The sequence below is a fragment of the Arctopsyche grandis genome, chromosome 3 (genome assembly GCF_051622035.1).
Source record: "Arctopsyche grandis isolate Sample6627 chromosome 3, ASM5162203v2, whole genome shotgun sequence".
In the NCBI taxonomy this organism is placed as follows: Eukaryota; Metazoa; Arthropoda; class Insecta; order Trichoptera; family Hydropsychidae; genus Arctopsyche; species Arctopsyche grandis.
Window position 1 is genome coordinate 25,841,348 of NC_135357.1, and position 19,668 is coordinate 25,861,015.

Genomic DNA, 19,668 nt, shown 5'->3' on the forward strand with positions numbered 1-19,668 from the left:
TTCGCCCCCGTGATCAGTTGCCTTCTAGGGCTTCGCCCCTCCACGCCCCCATGAGCAATTGCCGTTTAGGGCTTCGCCCCCATGATCAGTTGCCTTTTAGGGCTTCGCCCCTCCGCACCCCATGATTAAATGCCGTCTAGGGCTTCGCCCCCCTTAGTTAATGCCTATTAGGGCTTCGCCCCTCCGCGCCCCCATGATAAATTGCCGTCTAGGGCTTCGCCCCCCTTAGTTAATGCCTTTTAGGGCTTCGCCCCTCCGCGCCCCCATGATTAAATGCCGTCTAGGGCTTTGCCCCCCTTAGTTAATGCCTTTTAGGGCTTCGCCCCTCCACGCCCCCAAGATTGAATGCCGTCTAGGGCTTCGCCCCCGTGATCAGTTGCCTTTTGGGGCTTCGCCCCTCCGCAGCCCCATGATAAATTGCCGTCTAGGGCTTCGCCCCCCTTAGTTAATGCCTTTTAGGGCTTCGCCCCTCCGCGCCCCCATGATTAAATGCCGTCTAGGGCTTCGCCCCCATGATCAGTTGCCGTTTAGGGCTTCGCCTCATAAGGCTGCGCCCCATGGGGCTTCGCGCCATGAGGCTGCGCCCCCCTGTGCCCCCTTCGGGGCCCCATGGGACTGCGCCCCCCATGGGGCTACGCCCCATGAGGCAGCGCCCCCTTCGGTGCCCCATGAGGCTGCACCCCATTGCGCCCCCTTCGGGGCCCCATGCGGCTAAGCTCCATAAGGTGGCGCCCCATAAGGCGGCGCCCCACAAGGCAGCGCCCCATAAGACTGCACCCCCTGCACCCCCTTCGGGGCCCCATGAGGCTGCGCCCTTCTGCGACCCCTTCGGGGCCCCATGAGGCTGCGTCCCTAAGGCTGCGCCCCATAAGACAGCGCCCCATTAGGCTGCGAACCATAGGACTGCGCCCCATAAGGTTGCGCCCCATAAGGCTGCGGCCGATAAGGCTGTGCCCCATAAAGCTGCGCCCCCTTTTGGGCCCCATGGGGCTGCGCCCCATGAGGCTGCGTCCCCCCGGGCCCCCTTCGGGGCCCCACGGGGCTGCGCCCCTTGTGGCGCCCCTGGCGGGGCCCCATGAAGCTACTCACCTTGCGCCCCCGCGGGGGTGAATCCATTGAATCGAAAAAAACAAATCGGCGCCCATGGATCGAAAAAAAAAAAAAATCGAATCACGTGTTCGATGACGTCACCGATCTACGGACGACGGCGACGACGACGACGACGACCAAGGATATTTACATACATACAAAGTCTCTTTCCAAATTATAGATTAGACTAGCTGTATTACCCGGCTTCGCTCAGTGTTTATAATATAAACCGCTTAAACATGACTAAGCTAATAGTAAACATTTTAATTAAAAAAAAACCCCCCCGCGCCCCAAAGATTAATTGCCGTTTAGGGCTTCGCCCCCCTTAGTTAATGCCTTTTAGGGCTTCGCCCCTCCGCGCCCCCATGATTAAATGCCGTCTAAGGCTTCGCCCCCATGATCAGTTGCCTTTTAGGGCTTCGCCCCTCCGCGCCCCCATGATTAATTGCCGTCTAGGGCTTCGCCCCCCTTAGTTTATGCCTTTTAGGGCTTCGCCCCTCCACGCCCCCATGATTTAATGCCGTCTAGGGCTTCGCCCCCCCTTAGTAAATGCTTATTAGGGCTTCGCCCCTCCGCACCCCCATGATTAAATGCCGTCAAGGGCTTCGCCCCCATGATCAGTTGCCGTTTAGGGCTTCGCCTCATAAGGCTGCGCCCCATGGGGCTGCGCCCCAGGAGGCTGCGCCCCCTTGCGCCCCCTGCGGGGCCCCATGCGGCTAATATCCATAAGGCGGCGCCCCATAAGGCGGCACCCCATAAGGCAGCGCCCCATAAGGCTGCGCCCCATAAGACTGCGCCCCATAAGGCTACGCCCCATGAGGCTGCGCCCCCCTGCGCCCCATGAGGCTGCGCCCCCTTTGGGGCCCAATGAGGCTGCGCCCCCTTGCGCCCCCTTCGGGGCCCCATGGGGCTACGCCCCTTTTGGGGCCCCATGGGGCCCACGAGGCTGCGCCCCCTTTGGGGCCCCATGGGGCTGCGCCCCACGAGGCCCCATGCGGCTAAGCTCCATAAGGCGGCGCCCCATAAGGCGGCGCCCCATAAGGCGGCGCCCCATAAGGCGGCGCCCCATAAGGCTGCGCCCCATAAGACAGCGCCCCATAAGGCTGCGCCCCATAAGGCGGCGCCCCATAAGGCAGCGCCCCATAAGGCGGCGCCCCATGAGGCTGCGCCCCCTTTGGGGCCCAATGAGGCTGCGCCCCCTTCGGGGCCCCATGGGGCTGCGCCCCCTTTGGGGCCCCATGGGGCTGCGCCCCATGAGGCTGTGCCCCCTTCGGGGCCCCATGCGGCTAAGCTCCATAAGGCGGCGCCCCATAAGACTGCGCCCCTAAGGCTGCGCCCCATAAGGCTGCGCCCCATAAGACTGCGCCCCATAAGGTTGCGCCCCATAAGGCTGCGGCCGATAAGGCTGTGCCCCATAAAGCTGCGCCCCCTTTTGAACCCCATGGGGCTGCGCCCCATAAGGCTGCGCCCTCCGGGCCCCCTTCGGGGCCCCACGGGGCTGCGCCCCTTGTGGCGCCCCTGGCGGGGCCCCATGAAGCTACTCGCCTTGCGCCCCCGCGGGGGTAAATCCATTGAAACGAAAAAAACAAATCGGCGCCCATGGATCGAAAAAAAAAAATCGAATCACGTGTTCGATGACGTCACCGATCTACGGACGACGACGATCAAGGATACTTACATACATACAAAGTCTCTTTCCAAATTATAGATTAGAAGATAATATCAAATGTCAAAGCTTTAATTTCTGGTTTTCCTTTTTTAAACTAATTATATTGAAATAAGTAGTTGTTAGTGGAAGTAATTAACATTTGAAGGGTCCAATCAAATAAATATTTATAAAAAATTAAACATAAAAAACTTCTATTGATATGGAAGGTTTTTTTGTTTAATAGCAATATGTATCTTGAAATCATTAATCAACTTAAAAAATTTCTGTGTATAATTTATACAACGACATGACAGCTAGCAGAATTTATTTTCATCAAATATTTATAGTGCACCCTGAACTCACGCGTCTCTATTTAAAGAATTCAAACAATACAAATTGTCTGTATGTGTATATGTGTATCTCGATCTTTATATAAAGTACCATAAACGGTCACTACTATATTAGTATAATACCTACATTGTCTGGCAAGTCAACTCTGACTTGGCCAACAATATCAAAATGAGGTTCATCAGTTTTGTTATTTTGGCAATCTTCTATTTTGCTGCTACCTCGGTAAGCATATGTAAAAAAATATAACAATAAAATTTTGACAATAGTGCCACGTAAACAACAATATTTATTTTAAAATGTACCTAATTGCCCAACCAAGGGCGAGAGATTCAAGGGTACATTTGATCGGATCAAAATATTTTTTTTTTTATAAAATCCATATTTTACAATATACGTTATTGTTAAATATATGTACATATATTGTAAGACCTGAAATTTAAAGATAACATTTTATCTTCTGATTTGTGACACTAAAATATAAATATTTCTCAGGAAATTTGCCATTTTTTTTATATTTTGCACCTCCCTTTTCTAAATCTTAGTTTCGTATTTGGAGATCGTGGAAATTTTGGTCAAAATTGTGATAAAATAATACTAGATTTTAGAGAGCATTGGAATTTATCTATGTATGTATAATAAAAATTTAATTTAAAAGTTTTCCGTTTTCCGTAAATGCTCCGAAACTCAATACGCATTTTGGTATGTTCTGAAAATATGTTGAAGATTTATTGAGTCGATTTTCAAAATGATTAGATAAAAACGGTAGAAATATTAAATATATTTTTTCACAGATTCCGAGTGGCTCAGCACACATAATCCGTCCACCCTGCGAGATCCAGCATCTACCGCCACTATGCCATAAACCAAAACCACTACCACCACCACCACCACCTCCATGTCATTTACACAAAATCGTAAAACCACTACCAGATATTTGGCCATTGACGCCAATATGCCATAAACCAAAACCACCTTGTCATAAACTACTACCACCACCACCACCACCACCACCACCACCACCACCACCACCACCACCACCACCACCACCACCACCACCACCACCTCCATGTCATTTACACACAATCGTAAAACCACTACCAGATATTTGGCCATTGAAGCCAACATGCCATAAACCAAAGCCACCTTGTCATAAACTACTACCACCACCACCACCACCACCACCACCACCACCACCACCACCACCACCTCCATGTCATTTACACAAAATAGTAAAACCACTACCAGATATTTGGCCATTGAAGCCAACATGCTGTAAACCAAAACCACCTTGTCATAAACTTCAACCAGCACCACCACCACCACCACCAGTTAAACATTGCCACAAACCGATCTGGCCAGAGAAGCCACCATGCAAAAAACTGACGCCACCACCACCACCACCACCGTGCCATAAGAAACCACCATGCCATAAGAAACCTCCATGCTATAAGAAACCACCATGCCATAAACAATACTAAACTATATTATGGACCACATGATAAACAAACTTATCTAATTTTCGGATACATAAGTAATTATAGCTGTAAAACTTTATTTAAAAATAAAACTGTTATTGAACCTCTTGTTTATTAAAAAGAAACCACATTTTTGATCAATCTATAACATATATTTATAACCATGTAATAATTTTGTGATTAAACTTTTTTTTAAATTAAGCTAACTGTATTAATTTTTTAACACAAATCTACTTACATACATATTTATTACATAATATTTACCTGTCTCGTATTAGCTTATATGTACAATACTAATCTGAAAAATCCAGGTAAAAAACGATTCAATTTGATTGATTCAATTGACTTTTGGATCATACGGCAAATTGAATTCCCGAAAATTGAAAAATAATTTTTTTTTTAATTTGCGCTGTGGTGCATTTCCTTCAATTTTTATAATAATATTCCACAATGAATTCACAAACATTTTGATTTTGATTTTGAAGAAAACAAAAACAATTGATGGGGGGAGGGCAACCATTCACAAGAAAACACGGCCTTGTTTGTATACATACATATCTATATGCAGTGGCGGCTCATTTATAAGATATCTGGGGGTGCTGTGGTTGATTAAAAATAAAAAAAATGTTTATTTGGATTATATTTTATTATTAACATCAAAATTATTAAAATTTAACATTATATAATATGTATTTTTATTTCATTATAAAATTGATTCTTCTGTCTTTTTTCCGTGAAAAAAGGTCACCTTTCGTAAGAATTTTCATTATTTATGATATTTTTTTTTTTCAGCATAGACAAAGCCGTCAATCTTTCCCGAACCATTGCGTTTCTTATATATGTCTTTCTTTTTATTGACGAAAAACACCGTTCGGGCTCAGCGGTAGTCATTGGAGTTGTGAGCAGAATTTGAATAAGTTTTGGTATTTCCTCAAGAATTTTGCAGAAATAAATTTTAACAATGTTAATAAATCATTAAAGCTATGCATTTCTTTCCTTGAGTAAAACACTTCTAATTCACTCTGAAGCTTTTCTTTGTCTAGCATTGGATATGATTCAACAGTTAGTAGTAGATCTTCCATTGGCATTTTCTTTGTGTACTTTTCAAAATTTTCTTTATTAAAATTTCTTTCAAAAATTTATTTATTAATCACAGCTATTAATCGATTAGAAAAAGTATATCTCTTTTTTATATCCTTAATAATAACATCGCACATATTTTTGGCTTTTTGAGACTGAGATGAAGACTATAATAATCTCGTATTTGTGTAATGGCACTAGTAAAACCTTTTAAGTTTTCTTTAATTCAAAATACATCGATATTACTAGATTGCATTTGGTTGTCAATAATTTCTACATGCGGTATTAACTTGTGAAAAAGTTCTAACCGAAATAAAAAAATTGTCATAATTTAATGTATTCAGTAAATTGGTAGAATCTGTTATTGTTTTATCAGTATTTTCGGAAGAAGATTTAAGTTCTTCTTGCCATGATTCTGTTCCTAAAATAGGTGCAAATATCGCTTTTAAAAAAATAGCTTTGCCAAATAAATTAGAAGAAATAAAACTGTTACAGTGAGGTGTGGAAGGAAGTATAGAAATGTAGAAAGTGTAAGAGGTGTAAAAGGAAATACGAAAGCAGAAGGAATGACGAAAAGTAAGAGGTGTCGGGCGCGCGTATACGATGCAAAATACGTCTCGTACAGCCGGGAGTGGCAGTACGAGACAAAGCTTCTAGCGCGAGCTCCCTCCCTACGCCACTCTTTCGCCCACTCGACCGAATATTTCATCGAAAACCGTACTGCACAAAATCATAATGATGCTTCACTTTCTGATATTAGTACCGCGGTGTATGGTCATTATTGGATGTATCGGTATGTAGGCGAGCTTAATACACACATACATAATATTGATATTTTCATATAATATATATGAAAATATCAATATTATAAACATAAATTTATGTATATTATAATATGCATTACATATTTCTCAATTTGCTTGGGGGTGCTGCAGTTCCGCAGTGCGTATGGACGAGGTGCCATTGCATTTATGTATTTTCGAATTACTACTGTAATATTTATAAAGCATTTATATACCCAATAAGTTATGTAATCTAATGAAGCTCATACCTACCTGACTTGTTATAGGCGATACAATTTTGAATTAAAAAATTAATAGTAATTTGATACATATACGAATTCGAATTTATTAATATACTAGTGAATAGCCCGATGAAACATCATCGCATGGGTATAAAATTATTATATACTCGTATAAAACTAAAAAAAAAAATCCGGAAGCGGAACCGTTATTTTCGTAGACTCTCATAGATAGTTTTCAATTCTTTATTTGTAATAATTTTCAATTCTTAAAAATACGCAGACTCCCATAGAGAGTTTTCAATTATTTATTTAAAGATTTCCTATTTTTTTCTATTATTATTAGCTATCGCCCCGAGCGATACTGCAAATCGAAATCCATTCACTCGATCCATGACACCCGACCACTCCCGACCTCTCCCGACTACTTCCGACTTCTCCCGACAACTACCGAAGATATGACTCCGTTTTGATTGGTTGTCCATACGTTCTGTACGATTATTGAATATTAACGTTATTTAGAGCAGTCTTTATACCCCTATCACGGTGTAGTGGTCAGCGTATATTGATCTGGGCGCGAGGGGGGTAGGTTCGAGTCGGCGTCCTGGAATTGATTTTATTTTTCAAATATCGCTAAAATATAAATTAATTTCAATAATTTCAATTAAAAATATATATTTAATTGTTTTATATGAAAAGAAAAAAAATTGGTTCAAAACCTCGCTAAATGAAATTATTAAAATTACGTATTTTTATATGGCGAGAAGGAATATTTCAATTAATGTTTAAAAAAAAAGGCGAAATGAAAAATTGGATTTGGCGTAATGTCCGAGACCATTAGCTCAATTAGATCCATATTCAGGCTATTTGGGGTGATCGGTTCGAGTCGCGACAAAGTCGTCTCGTCGAAAAATGAATTAATCGATTTTTATCGATTCGTTCATTATGTTCGGCGAGAGTTAGGACACCCCCCCCCCCCCCCCCCACACACACACACACAGATTACCGTCTTTATATATATGATGCGGCTTTATAAGAAAAATAAGAGTTGAATTTTTAAGGAGTAATAACATTATAATAAAACAATCAACAATGAAAAAAATAACGAATTTTTATTAAAATTCATAAAAATCATTAAGTTTAGTTCAGAAATAAATGTAAAAATAATTGAATCTTTTTGTGTAATAATAATCGAAAAACTGATATTTCACTTTTAGCCTCAAATCGACACATTGAACAAACTTGTATCTACATATACATATGTATATATATTGACTCAGTGGCGTGCGCTGAAATTCTCTCTCTTTTTACATACCTCCTTTACGTTTCACATGGCTTTCGTGTCAGTGGTCATTTTTATCTCTTATCCGATTGTTTTCACACTTTGCCATATTGCTCATTTTGGTCATCAATACACGTTAATGTATCGTCTGCCATTACGTTGGAGATAAAATATCGTATACAACGCGTTTTAAACACGCGGAAAGTAAATCTCCCTGACGTTTAATAAGCGTTTGTCCCGTATCTTCCAACCTGTTCGCCTCGATATGGCGATATAAGATTTTAATTGTTTAAACGCCTATAATTCACTCTATATATTTTATGAAATTTGCTCTATTGGTTCTCGTTATCTCTAATATATAAATATTTATAGTTTTAACTCTCATATGTATATATAAATTTCAAATTTGGCATGTAGCTTCTTGTAGGGTAATACACGATATATATTGATTTTTGGCCAAATATGTCATATTTGACATTTCACGGCTAAAAGTATATCTCTTCACTGGGTTTTATCTGCGAGATAAGTATTCAATAATAAGTTATGTTGTATCTAATTGTTAATATGATTTACAATAAGCTTACATACATTTAGTTTTTTACAATAAGCTTATTGTCGTACATCCTTACTTAATGTGCACGAACAGGATACAAGAGGAACAGCCTGTTCCTCTTGTATCCTGCTCGTGCACATTAAGTAAGGCTATACGACAAAAAGAGAAAGAATTTCCGCGTACGCCACTGTGTATTATATAGAAATTATATTTCTGAGGAACCGCGACGATAGTTAAATCAGATAAATTGTCAAACTCCGGTAGGAAACGATCGATGTCCAAATCTGACCAGCAACACCACAGAAATACTCCAATTTTACGAGATTTTAATTCAATTTTACAATTATACGAGAAAATGATTTTTTTCGAAAATCAAGAAGTTTGAAACTCTCGATTTTGTGGCCTAAATCATTATTCATTAAATCACTATATGAAATGTGAATCATTTATATATTCGATTAAAGTATTAAGTATTTTTTGTAATAATATTTACTATTTTTTTCAATTTGTTAAGATAATTGAAAATTCGAGACACAATTTAGGAGAAAGAGATTTTAGTTTTAAAAATAATGTGTGTGTGTGTGTGTTGCTTGTGTGTGTGTGTATTAGTATGTGTAAATAGTAAGTATCCTAAACTGCTAAACGGATCGAACCGAGTTTTATTTCCATGTAATAGATAAATCAAAAACCTTTTGATTTATTGAACTAAAATTTCATATCTAGAAGTTTATACTTAATACCAAGTTATGTATAAAATTTAGTAAGGATCCGTCAACCGGAAGTGGCACTTTACTTCGAATTTTCTTCCTCTATTTTTTTGGACCTCTTAAACATGTTTGCTCTTCACAAAAAAATTCAAGTATAATTCTTGTATCAATGAGATGAAAATAAAAAAATCACTAAATTTAATGAACCGGAAGTGGGATTTTTTCCTCTTAGAAAGGTCAAAAATGTTGTGGCCACTATTCTGTCCACACCCGTGAACGTATCAAGCTGAATACAATTTATATTTGTATTCTTTATGTACTAACTTAGAGCTGATAAGGTTTTGGTCAGAATTCTTAAACCGAAGTAGTGTTTTTTTTTAAAACAATATTTCATTATTTTATTTTGACCTTTTAAATTATTTTTATTTTCTTGATATTGTGTTTACTATTTTCTTAAAATCACTATCAGTGCATAATACTGATAGTGATTATAAGTAAAAAAAAAATTTGAACAAAATCCGACATCCGGAATGCTCAATTTGTATCAAAAATGCTGTCATAGCTATTAGTATTTCATAATGCTGCCTGTATGTGTGAATGTGTCTGAATGGTCTGTATATATATATATATATATATATATATATATATATATATATATATATATATATATATATATATATATATATATATATATATATATATATATTTTTTTTTTTTTATTTATTTTTTTTTTTTTTTTTGGTGCCATCTTATCGATTCCCGATAAATCATCACCAGCGATATCGTTGCTCTTCAGATCATGCATTGTAGGTCTAATTTGGAGTGTCTTCCTATTAGCCAATGCATTTCTCTTTGTTTCATTCGAATCTGTTCTATTTTTTTTTTAATGTGATGCCTCCACGTAAGCTTTGAGTCAAGATGCAGTCCTAAATATTTGGCTGACAAAGCTTGTGGAACTTGGATTCCGTTTATGAAAGTCTGAGTGCTGACACTATTTCGTCGCAGTGCAAATGTGACCTGCATTGATTTTAGCTCATTTTCATTTTCCAGTCTTTGGTCCATTTGCTGATCTTGTCCAGTGCACGCTGCAGGCGTTCAAATGCTTCCTCCTGCGACTCGCTCGATGACATAATGACTGTGTCATCTGCAAATGTTCCAATGAATGTCTCTTCGCTTGTCGGAATGTCAGCAGTGTATATCAGGTAGAGTATAGGCCCTATTACGCTTCCCTGTGGTACTCCTGCAGAGGCTGTGAAAAAGTTAGAGAATGCCTCCTCATGAGCAATTCTGAATTTGCGTCCGGATAAGTATGATTCCAGTAATTTGACATAATTTCCAGGTAATGACTTGCTGATTTTGTGGATAAGTCCTTCGTGCCATACCCTGTCGAAGGCCTGTGAGACATCAAGAAATACAGCCGGACAATACTTTTTTTCCTCTAGCGACTGCTCTATTTTTGAAATGAGCTCTGAATCGCGTATAGAAGGTTGTTTCCTTTACCAGGAGTTATAAGTCGTGATCCCCAAGCTGTATGTTTAACGTTGTAGTCTCCTCCAATAATAAATCTTGGCCCAAGGGAATTAAAGATGTTTATAAATTGGTATTTTGTGATGGTATGCTTTGGAGGACAATATGCTGCAGCAATATTTAAGTCAGCATTGCCATATTTAATTGTGATGATAGTAGCTTGCATGAATGGTTCTCTGATATCTTTTTGTTCCAAGTGCTGGATATTTTTTTTGATTAAAATAGCAGTACCACCGCGAGCTCGTTCACTAGGATGTGTTGTCCAATAAGCTGAGTATCCATTTATCTTTATGTAACTTCTTTGTGAAAAGTGTGTTTCTGATATTAGTGCTAGATCGATGTTGTTTGTCTTTAAAAACACTTCAAGTTCATGGACTCTCTGATTGAGTCCGTTTGCATTCCATGTTAATATGCGTAGGGAATTATCTGTCATTTTTATTATGTTTACTTGGTGATTTCCAATAATTTTCAATTTTTTCCACTCTGGTTATGAGCCAGTTGAATTGTTGTTTTATTTCAGTTTGAAAGTCACATAGCAACTGCATCATGCCACCGATGGTAGGTTCAGTTGATTTATTTTTCTGCCCGATATCTTGTTTGCTTTTGTCTGCTTGGGACTTAGCTGCTTCACTATATGTTTTGTCCGCAGTTGTTTGTTTATCAACAACTTCAATTTTATTTTGTTGTACGCGTTGCGTTACTGTTACCTTTTTGGGTTGTGATGCTTTTATCTTTTTTTTATAGACCTCACACCCCCTGTAGCTAGCTGGATGTCCTTGCTGGCCACACAGGGCACAAGTTGGGGGAACATTTTTCTGCTTGTTGCATTTTATTGTGTGATGGTCTGCGGCACATTTGACGCATTTAGGTTGTCGATTGCAAAAATTTTTTGTATGCCCAAGTTGTTGACAGTTTGTACACTGAGGGATGTCTTTTACTTTCATTGGTGGTTCAATTGTTACTCTGCAATGTAGAAGTTCTTTGATACCATATACTTCTTTGCAGTTTTCTTTTGGCACCAGGTCTACAAAAAATAGTGGGAAATGTTTTATTTTTCTTTCACCATCGGTTGTAACTTTCTTGATGATATTTGCCACATTGGCCACTTCATATCCTTTATCTTTGAAATAATCTTTTATCTCATTAACGTCTGTTGATGGCGGTAAACCTCTAACAACCACTCTATAGCACCTTATTCTTGAGTTGATAGGTGTGGTACTCTAGATTGTGAAGAGGGTTTTCGTTGTCTTTACATTCACGTTGTTTTAAATCATTTAGTGTTTTTTTGATTTTGCGATAATCTTCTTCGGTTTGTGTAGTGATTTTGATACTATTATTAGAAATTAATTTAAATTGACATTGAATGGGTGGTGTTTCTGTTGTTGATAATATATGAGCTCTAAACTTATTGAAGTCAATAACATTGCTCACATAAATAGGCGGTGGAATTGGTTGTTTGTTAGGTTTATTGGTTTGCTGTTTTTGTGTTTCTTTCAGCTTATTTTGCGGGGAAGATAATACTTTATCTAATTTTCTTTTTTTACTACTTTTCTCTGCATTTTGGCTAAGTTCATTTTCAAGTTCTTCTTCATCTGTGTGGTAGTCTTTATTCATATTGTCAAGACTTTTGCTCCTATTTAGAATAGATGTAGAAGGCCTGGATTTTTTCCATTATTTCAATTCTTTTCTTTAAATCGGTTATAGTTATCTCATATTGTTTGCATCTGATTTCATATTGTTGGCATAGATGTGTAAGTTGATCATACGGATCGTACTGCTGCGCCAGTGGCACTGGATTATCTGTGTTCATTTTTCAGAACGGCTGCAAAACTGCAAATACTGCAAAAAAAAAAAAAATATATATATATATATATATATATATATTGTAACGTTACATAGAGAGACGCCCCGTAGACCGGTGACGTCATGGTGACGCCGACCAATGGTGGAGTCGGGCGTTGCGGCCAATGGCTACACCCGACTCCTTGACCAATGACTATACGGGTCATAACGTGCATGCGCTGAGCGCTGAATATTTATAAGTATGGTGCGCTCTCGAACGGTGGCATTCGGATCCTGACCTCCACCGGACGAGCAGCAATAAAGACCTGGAACCTGCCTGCGTGTTTTCTTGTACCTCGACCTGACTCCACTTACCTTTGAATACTCTTCACTGGTGTCAGAAGTGGGATCTACATGGTTGAGACAAGGAGCCACAAAGGTGCGGATTCGGGGTCTTCATCGCTGCCGGAAGAAATGGAGCCGAATCGAGAACAAAGCCCTGGGGAGCCGAGCAACGGAGGACGGAGACGGGAGGAGCAGAGGAGCCGGGTGTCGAGGAGCCGGGTGCCAAGGACACCGGAGCCGAGCTACAAGGAGCTAAGCCAGGGAATGGCGAGCTGCCAAGAGCAGGTCCAGTCCCTGCAAAACACCTTCGCCACGTTTTTGCAGTCCTGGGAGAAGTCTGCGACACCAACGCAGCCGAAAGCCGACGTACATCCAGAACCACCGAGGAGATCAGAGGTATGTTACGACGACAGGCGGACCACACAGCGAGACACGTACGGGGTGCGGCAACATTCCCACCGGTACGAATACACCACGTTCGACGGTACTGAACGGTGGAAGGACTTCCTCAACCACTTCGAGTTTGCTGCACGGCTGAACAAGGAGACGACGAACCTGGAGGACCGACTGTGCTGCCAACTCCGAGGTGCGGCCGCCATTTTCGCCAGTCAGCTGCCATCGACGCTGAGCTACGACGAATTGACGGAAGAGCTGGCACAACGTTTCAGACGACAGGGCACACCGATTGCATGCCATGCGGCAGCGGAACAGAGAAGATGGAGTGCGGAAGAACCAGCCGCGGACCACGTAGACGCGATACGAGCTGTCCGAGCCAACAAATCCACATGGCCGTGTTTTGGGCTCTTACGGGCGCGCACTCATGTTTACGAGGCGCGCTCATCTGTCAAACCAGACGCCCGCCATCCGCCGGACGAGACGCCCGCCATCCGCCGGACGAGACGCCCGCCATCCGCCGGACGAGACGCCCGCCATCCGCCGGCCGAGACGGTACTGGCGTAGCTGGTCTACCTTGCCTGACCAGCTGCAGCCAGCGTACTCATCCACAGCCCCCGCCATAGAGGGGCACAGGCGCCGGCAAACTCCCCGGCTAGCCATTCTATGCGTCAATAAACGAGGATAACCCGAGCTGACTTGTCTAATTCCCCACCCCGCCCTGTTCCAGCACGTGCTCCAGAGCGAGCTGAACACACATAGAGACGACGACACACACACACAGCCACTGGTCACCCAGCATACACACACACATTACAGCTCCTGAAGCTATCGTTCAAGGTCCTTCGAGTCGGGATGATCTACAGCGCTGGACTCTGTCGTCGGCATACCAGGTTGGTCGTCAGCCATTTTGTCTCTCCCGTTATTCCTTTGTGTTGGCTGTCCGCCATCTTGTAATCCCGCTTCCCTTTTGTTTAACGGCGTGGGTTTTCCCCCCCCCCCTTTTTGTTTAACGGCGTGGGTTTTTCCCCCCCTTTTGTTTCACGGCGCGGGTTTCCCCCCCCGTGATATCGTTTCACCCCTCACAGTTTCTCGAAGTCATGACGACTCAATTGCGACGTCGTCGTGGCGCCCTTCGGGGAAGGCTGACGAAGCTTACGAATCTGGTCGACCAATTACCGCCGAGCGTGACCCGACTCGAATATAAGCTCGAGGAGGCGCGCCAGCTGCGTCTCGATTTCTTGGACACGCAGTCCGAGTTAGAAGCGTTAGAGCTCAAAGAGGCGGAGGAGTCCGCGCTGACATGGGACGAATTTGAGGACGCCTATTTGGCATATACAGATGCAGTGTTGGACAAACTAGATGCCGCAAAGAGCATCACCTTGTCGGGAGGAACCTCCCCCCCAAGCGACCTTTTCCCGGTCGATCAAACCGTCCGTCGCACTGTTGACCAACTCGCTACTCCCCCAGTGGACCAACCCATTTGTCTCCCGGCACTAGAACTGCCAACATTCGATGGGAAGCTCGAAGATTGGCCCCAGTTCTCCCAACGCTTCCAAGCCGCAATAGACGGCAGTAAAGTGGATTCAGTCCGCTTCCAATATCTTACTGCCAGTCTTACCGGTGAGGCCCGCAACATTCTCCGCGGCCTCGACTGTGCGGAAAGGGCCTTCACCACCGCTTGGTCCATTCTCGAGGACCGGTACAACAATAAGAGGTTGTTGGTCCAGAGACACGTCCAGGCATTGCTCAACGCTGAGCCTGTGGGCCATGACGTCGGTCAAGGGTTGCGGCGGCTGTTGGATGACATCACCATGCATACCCGCACCCTCGGGTCCATGGGCGTCCCCGTCGTCACATGGGACGACATCCTCGTATCTTCCTTGTCGTCCAAGCTGGACCGGTACACTGCCCGGCAATGGGACAAGCAATCGGTCAAGTACGAGGACTGGACATTCGACAAATTTCTCACGTTCCTCCGGTTTCAGTGCCAAGTGCAGATGAACGGCGAGGCCATCGAGAGGATGCACCAGCCGCGTCCGTGCATACAGGCGGTTACCGGGACTTCCGCTCATCACGAGAGAGTCAAGGCAGTTTCCTGCCCTAAGTGTCGGGGTGAACATGTGCTCCACTCATGCTCCTCGTTCCGGGACCTGGCCCCACCAGAGCGAATCAGCCTGGTCCGAAGGGCAAACCTCTGCAGGAACTGCCTGCGTCCTGGCCACCAGACGACAGCTTGCAAGAGCCAAACTCGTTGCTCCCACTGTCGCAACCTACACCACACACTTTTGCACGCCGAGTTTACTCGGACTCCAAAACACTTCAACGCTGCTCCTGTCCCAAGGGCTGCAAGCGTCGCTAACGAAGCGCCACACGCGCCTAGCCTTCATTCCCTGCATTCAACCGTCAGGGCAGCAACAACTCCTCGCACCATTCTGTTATCCACAGTGGTGTTGTCTGCCCGTGGAGGCGATGGGCGTTGGCATAAGTGTCGAGCACTGCTCGACAGTGGGTCAGAGATGAACATCATCTCCAATGACCTGCGTCAGCGGTTGAACATCCAACCGCATGCATTGAATGCAAGCATGGTCGGGGTAGGCTGTAAGGAAACGCCAATCTCCCAGGGCGTAGTCTTGCACGTTGCTCCTCGGGGGTCGAGGAGCCATGCCAAAATAAAGGAGATGGAGTTTTTAGTGATCCCTAAGATCACGAACAATGTTCCATCCAGAGACCTGTCGGAATTACGGCTGGGGTTGCCCCAGCGTATTTACCTGGCTGACCCCACATTTGATTCGCCGGGGGCAGTCGACATGGTCCTCGGATGCTTGGCATTCCATCAGTCCCTTAAAGACGGTAGGAGGAATATTTCCATTCCTCCCTCACTCGCCAGCGAACGGGGCTCTACCATTCACCTGTTGAACACTTCGTTCGGCTGGGTTGTTAGTGGGGAACTGGGCTCAGTCCCAACAACCAACCGCTCCGGGAACTGCCATCAAAAAGCTTCTCGTGATCCGTCGGCGGACCGAAGAGTTCCGTTGCCAAAACCTAGGGAACCCGCTTCTAAAAGAAGCCGCGGTAAACCCGCACCCGTTGTTCCTCATTTCATCCGACCTTCCCAACCCAGCTCCAAAAACTCCTGGTCAATTCCTAGCTGGCGAACCACTGGTTGCTCAACAGCGGGAGGATCTGCTCAATCAGCCCGCAGCACGGGCGCTACCGCACCAGCATCTGCAGCAGCGGGCAGAGATGGTCACTGGAGGAGTGCGGCACACTCCTTCAACAGCAACACCAGGAAGGCAGCCCAACGAGTAGCTCGACTACCGACCGAGCGGCATGCAGAACATGGGGCGAGTCGCGTTGGTGCTTCCTGGGCACGACGGCGTCGCACGAATTATCACCCTGTGCACTCAGAGGGGCATCACCGACAGGGCAGCTGGCGAGACGCTCGTTGGCCCCCTGACCAGCCGACTAGGCCTGGGTGCACTCACTGTTCTCCGGCCCCCATATAATTTTGTCTTTTGTGTTTTTTCTTGTTCTGTGTGAAACTTATAACAAAAATGTTTGTGCCAATGTAGTAGTGGTTTGCTTGTGGGGCGCTAATTGACGCTGTATCCATTAAGTTTGTTTTGTTTTCTTTTGGTTACTAATGACACTTTACCCTTGTAGTAGTTGGTTTGGTTTTTTTTGTCGGTGTGCTATAATGTTTTTTTTTGCACTTTTAACCATGGGGGCTGGCTTTAGTTCCTAAGAAGATGTTTGTTACCACTGCTCTGTTTGTTTGTTGTCTGCTTTGTTATTATGTTAACTTTCTTGAAATATTGTGAATATTCCAACCCCGGGGAGTATGTCCGAGCCAACAAATCCACATGGCCGTGTTTTGGGCTCTTACGGGCGCGCACTCATGTTTACGAGGCGCGCTCATCTGTCAAACCAGACGCCCGCCATCCGCCGGACGAGACGCCCGCCATCCGCCGGACGAGACGCCCGCCATCCGCCGGCCGAGACGGTACTGGCGTAGCTGGTCTACCTTGCCTGACCAGCTGCAGCCAGCGTACTCATCCACAGCCCCCGCCATAGAGGGGCACAGGCGCCGGCAAACTCCCCGGCTCGCCATTCTATGCGTCAATAAACGAGGATAACCCGAGCTGACTTGTCTAATTCCCCACCCCGCCCTGTTCCAGCACGTGCTCCAGAGCGAGCTGAACACACATAGAGACGACGACACACACACACAGCCACTGGTCACCCAGCATACACACACACATTACAGCTCCTGAAGCTATCGTTCACGAGCCCTCTGCGAAGACATGCTGGAGGGCGTCCACACGAACGCCGAAGCAGTCGAACGCATGACCGTGTGCATAGCGGCGAACTCCTTCACGTACCCCAGTCTACGGGCCAAACTTGGCGCGCTCCGGATCACCCCGACTACAGCGGACGTGATAACCAGAGCCGACGCAACACGACAAGCCGTCATCTTCGAAGCGAAGGAACAACTGTCGGCACAACCAACGTCGAGAACAGTACGTCCCGACGCGGGAGCGTTCAGACCATCTCGACCGGCCGTGCGACCCCCACGATGGGTGTCATCGGACCAGACAGCGCGACCAGCCACTACTACTCCGACGTGCTGGAACTGCGGACAAACGGGACACATTAGCCGGTTGTGCCGCAAGAAGAGGGTCCGGAAGCTGGAGCCAACGAACGACGAGGATGAAGACGACGAGGAGGAGGCGGCTTCGGGAAACGAGCAGTGATCGGCCTGTTACGGGTCAGACCGATCACCGGTGCACGCAAAACACCTGGAGTGAACAAACTGGACGGCAGCGGCACGGCCGGCTCGTTTGTTGTGAAAGGAGAGATCGGAGGCGTGCCGTGTCGAATGGTGGGGGACACCGGGGCGTGCATCACGGTGATCAACCCGGAACTGTTCGCGAAGATCTCTCCTAAAGATTACACCGTCGTGAAGGGCCATTACAGCAGAGCGCGGCAAGCGGCGGGCCAAACCATCAAGATCCACCGATGGATACGGGTGACCCTTAATCTGCAGGGCGAAAAGTTTCCGTGGAACGTAGCGGTGGCGGATATCCAGGATCCCATATTGTTGGGACTGGACGCACTGAGACATGTCCGAGCTACGTTCGAGTTGGGCGGAGAGGAGAAGTGTATCATCAGGGGCGTGCAACGCGAGAAAGGGAAGAAAAACGCACCTGCTGTCAAGAGCATCCGCGGGGAAGTACCCCACCCGAAGATCACGGCGTTACTCGAGAGGGCCGATATTCTGCCAGAAGAGAAACGGCGCCTCGAGACCATGATTCGGGAAAATCGGAAAGCGTTCGCCCGGGACGAGAAGGACCAAGGAAGGACCACGAAGGCGGTCCACACCATCGACGTGGGAGACGCGAAGCCGATGAAACAGCCGCCGAGAAGGATACCGCTAGCACGGAAAGAGGAAGTACGCGCTATGATCGACGACTTACTGAAGCAGGGCGCGATAGAACCGGGGCACGGGCCGTGGGCGTCACCGGTAGTTCCGGTCGCCAAAAAGGACGGGTCGCTAAGGATGTGCGTGGACTACCGGAAACTGAACACCGTCACCAAAATAGACTCACACCCCATCCCGAGGATCGACGACACTTTCGACCAGTTGAACGGAGCGAGCTACTTCAGCACACTGGATCTGCAGAGCGGATTCTGGCAGGTACCGGTCGCCCCGGAAGACCGCGAGAAGACAGCGTTCGTAACAGAGTTCGGTCTGTTTCAGTTCAAAGTGATGCCATTCGGGTTGTGTAACGCGCCAGCGACGTTCGTACGGTTAATGACAAAAGTGGTCGGTGACATAAGCAATGTCCTCGTGTATCTAGACGACATTATCGTGCACAGCAAAACTTACGACGAACACTTGGTGCATTTAAACAATGTGTTCGAACGGATACAGGCAGCCGGCCTTAAATTGAATGCAGACAAGTGTCGATTGTGCTGCCGCGAGGTCGAATTTCTGGGACACCGAGTGTCAGCCGAAGGAATTTCGACAGATCCGAAGAAAGTCCAAACCGTGCGGGACTGGACGACTCCGAAAACACAAACCCAAATGCGCAGCTTCCTGGGACTGGCCACGTACTTATGGGGCGCAGTCTTATGGGGCGCAGCTTTATGGGGCGCCGCCTTATGGAGCTCAGCCGCATGGGGCCCCGAAGGAGGCGCAGGGGGGTGCAGCCTCATGGGGCGCAGCCCCATGGGGCCCCGAAGGGGGCGCAGGGGGGCGCAGCCTTTTGGGGCGAAGCCCTAAACGGCAACTGATCATGGGGGCGAAGCGCTAGACGGCAATTTATCATGGGAGCGTGGAGGGGCGAAGCCCTAAAAGGCATTAACTAAGGGGGGCGTAGCCCTAGACGGCAATTAATCATGGGGACGC

General features: G+C 45.6%; 1 protein-coding gene across 2 annotated transcripts; it reads left to right on the top strand.

Annotated features, from left to right (window-relative positions):
- The first annotated feature begins 3,056 nt into the window (after positions 1-3,056).
- On the top strand, positions 3,057-6,006 carry LOC143909836 (uncharacterized). 2 transcript variants are annotated; one of them, XR_013260378.1, is made up of 3 exons: positions 3,083-3,310; positions 3,880-4,619; positions 5,356-6,006. XR_013260378.1 is itself a non-coding variant. In XM_077428054.1 (2 exons), the coding sequence occupies exons 1-2, from the start codon at positions 3,257-3,259 to the stop codon at positions 4,564-4,566; spliced, it is 741 nt and encodes a 246-aa protein (XP_077284180.1). In that variant the 5' UTR covers positions 3,057-3,256; the 3' UTR covers positions 4,567-5,284. The 2 variants fall into 2 exon arrangements, 1 of the variants encoding a protein (XP_077284180.1); XM_077428054.1 differs by lacking the exon at positions 5,356-6,006 and having other exon boundaries at positions 3,057-3,310; positions 3,880-5,284.
- Positions 6,007-19,668: the final 13,662 nt, after the last annotated feature.